This window comes from Sciurus vulgaris (genome assembly GCF_902686455.1).
Source record: "Sciurus vulgaris genome assembly, chromosome: 16".
Classification (NCBI taxonomy): domain Eukaryota; kingdom Metazoa; phylum Chordata; class Mammalia; order Rodentia; family Sciuridae; genus Sciurus; species Sciurus vulgaris.
This window is the reverse complement of record NC_136477.1, coordinates 14943032-14948502: the sequence shown is the minus strand read 5'-3', so window position 1 is coordinate 14948502 and position 5471 is coordinate 14943032. Positions and strand designations below refer to the sequence as shown.

Here is a 5471-nt window from a genome sequence, read left to right as displayed (position 1 = left end):
GTTCAGTGGGAAAGGAGATGTAATTGATTAGTCATGTCTGTTAGGGGCACCAGGATGGAAGTAAAGGTATACATTTGTTAATATTTGTGTTTCTATAACTAGCTGATTTCCAACTCCCTTATAGCTTTGACAAGGCAGTTATGTGTCTGGATACTTTCTTGGGAGCATTTTGGAAATGGAACAGTCATGTAAAATGTAGCCATTTGGTACAGAAGCATGATCTGTAATTTTACAAATCCCTAACACATCTGCTTGTGTGCAAGACCGACCCGGTGTGAGTGACAGTGTGAGTCTCCTGATTCTGTTCATGATAGACTCACCCAGGTGGCAGCTGGACAATGAGAGAAAGAAATCAAATCCGTTACTGCTTTTACATGAGCCTCACAGTTTACACATAGAGCAAAGATTCCAACACATTGCAAGGTTTGACAGCTGTTTTATTGAACACATCATTCCAATCAAAGATTCTTTCCTGCCCTCTAGAAATTGTAATTTCCAGCATTTCATTCTGGGTAAGAGGGCTGTATCAATTAGAAAGACTATAGGGAATGGCTTTCTGGAATAAGCGGGGGTGGGAGGTAGTGGTAAGAGGGTGAAGGGAAAGAGAGGGCCCCTCAGCTTGGGGGATGGGAAAGCAGAGGCTTAGAGGGAGTGCTGGTGGTGGGCGGGATTGCACAGCTGAGAGAAGTCAGGATGTGGGGTTTGACCTTGGCCTATAAATAATAGGTCTCATCATGTCTTCTTTCCAGAGAGCTCATTCTGTGGGTGGCATGGAGGAGAGACAGAGGGTGGGATGGGTGCAGAGGAGCAAGGAAGGACCATGGTTGCAAAGATGAAGATAGGAGAGGATGGCAGTGGAGCCTGGAGGGGGTGGGGAGAGCAGGGGAGGCAGGTGTGCAGGCAGTTTCAGTCAGGTAGGCTGGGCGTAGTGGCTGGTGGTGTGTGGGGGGTGCACGGAATCCCCAACCTGTGGTCTGAGGGTGAGGACATCAGGGAATGCTTGGAGGAGGGACCAGGAAGAAAAGACTCATCTGCAGTCAGAAGTTTTCAAGATGGTGGATATGTCCACAGTAGGGGCCAAAGACTAGGAAGACAGTGCAGCCAATCCAACTTCCAGCCCAGTGCTGGATCCACAGAGGTAACCTGGGCTGGGCTGGTGGTTATTGAGAATTTCTAAAAGTCTTCCAGAAAACCAAGGTAGGGACAATTATTATTTTTTTTTGGCAGTTCTAATTAGAAAAGATTTCTGATGGATCAAAACTTGGCAGATAAGGAAAGAAGGCTGGGCTGGAAGTCAGGCCTTGATTCTGGTTCTGTCTTGCTGTGTGGCATTTGACAAATTACTTAACTTCTCTTCACCTGTATTATATGGTCTGCAAAATAACAGGCTGACACTAGGGGATCTGCTGCGATTGAAAGCTGAGTTGTGAGGATAGAGAGATGAATGGGTGGATTTTCTTGGGTAGAGTTCAGTGCCTTCTAGGGAGAGGCATTAGGAGAAGGGGGCCAACTTGACACAACTTGCTAGCCACAGAGGCAGGGTATAGGAGAAAAACAATTTTTTGCTTATGGAAACTCCAGGGTTTCCATAAGTAAATCACTGGGAGGTGGAATGGATATGGGCTGAGGAGGAGGTTATAGTTCTAGGTTAGATGGAGCCAGCAAAAGTGTCATTGGAATGGGTGGTGGTGAGCAAGCATTGTTTGCCAGTGCAAAATATGAGCTTTATCTAGTTAACTTCTATGGGTATGATTTGTAGGAAGAAGATCTCAGCTGAGCACAGGAACAGAAAGTAAGGTAAGTGAATGCACTCTGAGGTTGCATTAATAGAAGTAGAGAATCCAGCTTGAGGGGGGTGATGCTAATGTTATCATTGTGCCTTTTGGTCATTTTTGGCTGCCTTGCTCTAAAAAGAATGTGGATAAGGGGGTGTAATGAAAGAGGGATTGGGTACCATTTAGCCTTGGAAAAAGAAGATTTTGAGGAATAGTGAGAGCTGCCTCTGAATATCTGTGGGGCAGAGAGAGCACCTGAAGGGGAGCTTTTCTCTGCCTTTTTTTCTTTTATTGCAGATAGAGTCGTTTCCGGAGGGTGCTTTGGATTTCAGGATTCACTTTCCTCGCTGTTCCTTCCTGAACCAGCTCTTCTTTTGCCATGCGCCTGGTCACCTACAGCAACAGGTGTGGTCAGCTTGGGGGCTGGGTTCCTAGGGGAACTGGCGCTACGGGCTAACGGGGAGGTGGTTAGAGAACAGAGCAGATGGCTAGCCATGTCCCATGATGGCAGACTATTGTCTCCTCCTGTGCCATAGTTTCTATGGAATCATTAGGTGGATGGGTATAGCTATGGCCCTATATCTATATCTATATCTATATCTATATCTATATCTATATCTATATCTATATCTATGTCTACATTCTGATCTGCAATAAAACACATCACCATCAGAAGGAAAAAGTTTGCCCAAACATTGGTTAATAAGATTGGTTTGTTTACAAAAGTTCATCTGTATTTCACATACTGTGGGCTTTGGGAATTCTTGCACTGGGGAAATTTGTTGCTGGAAGACAGACATGTGGTTTCTGTGTTGGGTTTGGAGATGGGGAAAATGGAGAAAGGTGGGGAGGAAGCTCAGCTGCCTCCACTGACACTCTGCCCAGCCTGGGTGGGGGTTCTAGATACCTTGTTCCAACTTACCTCTGTCAGGAGCTCCAGGATGGGCCCTTTCCTGCTGCTGAACACATCCGTTAGGGTTTGGATGAAGGCAGAGCCCTCCTGGTCATGTCTGTAGGCGATGTACCCTGGGGGATTTTAGAGAGGAGGGCGTGGGGAAGCTCTGGGAGTGGGAGTGCAGGGGACCCTGGAAGAGGGTGGCCCTGCAGGGTAGGTTCAGGGATCAGGAGTGGTGGGCCAGGGAGCTGGGCACTCATACCCTCCACCGTGGAGTAGACATGGAGGGCATCCGTGTAAGTTGGGATGGTTTGGGGGTTGTCTTTTGTGACCATCACAACCTCATCTCCACCTATTGTTTCACCAAGGTCCCTGTGTTCTGAAAACACCAACAAGAGAAAAAATCAGTCAGAGAGGTGGATGGCAAAAGGAGAAGGACAGTCTGGCATGTGCCAGGCATAGCTAGGGCTCTGGGTCTGGTGCGGGGCTGCACTAGGAACATGGACTCTGGGTTCTCGACCTTGTGCTTACCTCCTCGACAGGCCTGCACAATGTATACTTTAGGCTTGGCTCTTAAGGCCTGGCAATTCTTGTTGTTCAAGACCTCAAAGAGGTTTTCCAGCCTGACCTTCTTCCCATCTTCTCCCTCGAGGAGGCCTTCTTCTCCATGTGCCATGAGCACCACGAAGGCACAGCTGACGGGGTCTTTCCAGGTATCTATGACATGCTGGAATTTTTCCAATTCTTCCTGGAATTGCTGGAGGGACAGGAATGAATGGGTTCAGATAGGGCCCTGGAGCTCACCTGTCTGGTCCAACCCCCTTCCCTCCTGGCCTGGAGTGGGCAGCCCAATACCTGTGCAGTGGGGTCTTTCTTCATGGTACTCTCAAATCTCAGCTGCTGGAACATGCGTTCCAGGGCACTCAGGTCTGCTTCTGAACCTTCCCGGGCTTTGGTGACACACAGTGTCAGGGCCAGACGGGCACCTGACATATCATATGCCTCCTGGTCCAAGAGATGACAAAAATCAAGGATGAAGAGGTCAAGGAGAAGCAGGAGATGTGTTCAAAAGAGTTAGGGTTACCAGGTAAAATACAAGGTGCCTAGTGACAAATCAAATAAAAAACCAAGATTTAATATATCTCAAATATTGATTGGATGTAATTATACTCCAATTTTTTTGGTCGTTGATGTGAAGTTCAAATTCAGTTAGACATCTTTTATTTTTACCTGCCAAGTCTGTCAGTCCAACCTGGGATCTGGCTCTGTCTTAACAAGTGACTCACCCCTTGGATAAGTCACTGCTCTTCTCTGAGCCTTGGTTTCCCAATGCAGATATGTGTGTGTGTGTAATTTTTTTTTGTGTGTGGAATTTTTAAGGTCCTATTCAGTTGTCACACAAGGACTTTCCCTCTGTCCCCATCCTTCCCAGGAATGTTGTAAGCATTCCTTCATTACTTCCTCACTGTAGAGTCTGAGAATTTCTGAAGCTAATTCTGAGATCCTACCTTATTCTGTGTGAGGAAGACTATTGGGGACAAAATGCCTTTTAAGAAGAGAAGCAGGATATCGAGTACCATAGTGATAAGAACTTGATCTTTGGAGACAGATGTAACTGGATTCCCTCCCTTTCCCTCCATTCTGGGTTCCATCCCTGAGTCCGTTTTTGTCATCTGGAAGATCACAAAGAACCTTCTAGCCCTGAGTCCAAGTCATGATTTTTTTCATTTTCGTGCTTTTTATGAAACAATGAGTTCCTCTCTTCCCTTTCCCCCACCCCCCACATTGAACCCATCTCACCTCCACCAAAGGCTGAGGCTCGATCCTTTCCCCTTCCATTCCGTGTTCAACTTGACACCCTTGCTGATCCTTGGGTCAGGAGAAGATAGATTGAAGGTCTTCAAAGGAAGAGGAGGCAATCAGGGGGCAGATTGTTTTTTCTATCTAGATTTTTGAGAATGAATAGGACCCCAGTGCTGAAGACTCAGTACCTGGTCAGAACTGGGCAAGAAATGATAGACCATGGTGTATGTCCTCTACAGAGTGATAATCTGGTGGCATTGTCCATCCATGGATGTCCTTGGAAAACCTTGTAGGCACACCCCAAAATGCCATCCCTCTGGAACTTCCCTGTCTTTCAGGATACTTATCCTGTGATGGTTTAGACTTCTCCTTGGTAGGTCCTAGATTGGGGAGCATATTCTCTTCTACCCAGGAGATGACTGATTGGGGAGACATCAGTAATTAGGTGCCTCATGGTCAGGTTTAAAATAAGAATTTCATCAAGGTGAGGAATACTATTATGAAACTGTCTTGAGGGGTCTTTAATCTGAAGAGGTCAATCTGTCTCCTCTCTGTCTTGAGAATGAACATTTGTCAATGTTCTCCATTCTCCTCTCTGTTCTGCTCTCTGGTTGAATGAAAAGACTTCTGCCATACTGTTGGCATTGCCCCATTGCCTTGACTTTTCTTACACTTCTTCCTCAGCCTGGAATACTTCTTCACCTGTCACGACCCTTTCCTGATGATTTGGATGGCATAATGTCTGACATGCCTTCCCCATTCACTCACTCACCCATCCTTTTATTCACCTAGCCACCTCTTCATCCATCAACTCGTCTACCTATGCATCTTTCCATTCATTCATCCATCCACCCATCCATTTGCTTACCCATCCAGCCATCAGTTCATCTACCCTGTCACCCTTTATCAATCAACCAAACATTTATCCATCCACCCACCCACCATCCATTATCTACCCATCTGTCCGTCCATCCATCCATCCATCCATCCATCCAGCC

The 5471-nt window shown here is 46.6% G+C and overlaps 1 protein-coding gene across 1 annotated transcript; it reads right to left on the bottom strand.

The window, feature by feature from the left end:
- Window positions 1–420: 420 nt before the first annotated feature.
- CASP14 (caspase 14) lies at window positions 421–5240 on the bottom strand. Its single transcript, XM_079114105.1, has 6 exons — window positions 4471–5240; window positions 3526–3675; window positions 3202–3427; window positions 2933–3049; window positions 2698–2801; window positions 421–2168 (listed from the first exon to the last, which is right to left on the bottom strand). The coding sequence occupies exons 1-6, from the start codon at window positions 4507–4509 to the stop codon at window positions 2064–2066; spliced, it is 741 nt and encodes a 246-aa protein (XP_078970231.1). The 5' UTR covers window positions 4510–5240; the 3' UTR covers window positions 421–2063.
- Window positions 5241–5471: the final 231 nt, after the last annotated feature.

Bases quoted from the DNA above. Each gene is read 5' to 3' on its own strand.
- CASP14 (XM_079114105.1), bottom strand. From the start codon at position 4,509: ATGGAAGGGGAAAGGATCGAGCCTCAGCCTTTGGTGGAG. The intron at 3,428-3,525 runs GTATTGGGCTGC...CTGTCCCTCCAG, and splicing joins AGAAAGACCCCACTGCACAG to CAATTCCAGGAAGAATTGGA. The intron at 2,802-2,932 runs GTATGAGTGCCC...AAAATCCCCCAG, and splicing joins TGTCTACTCCACGGTGGAGG to GGTACATCGCCTACAGACAT.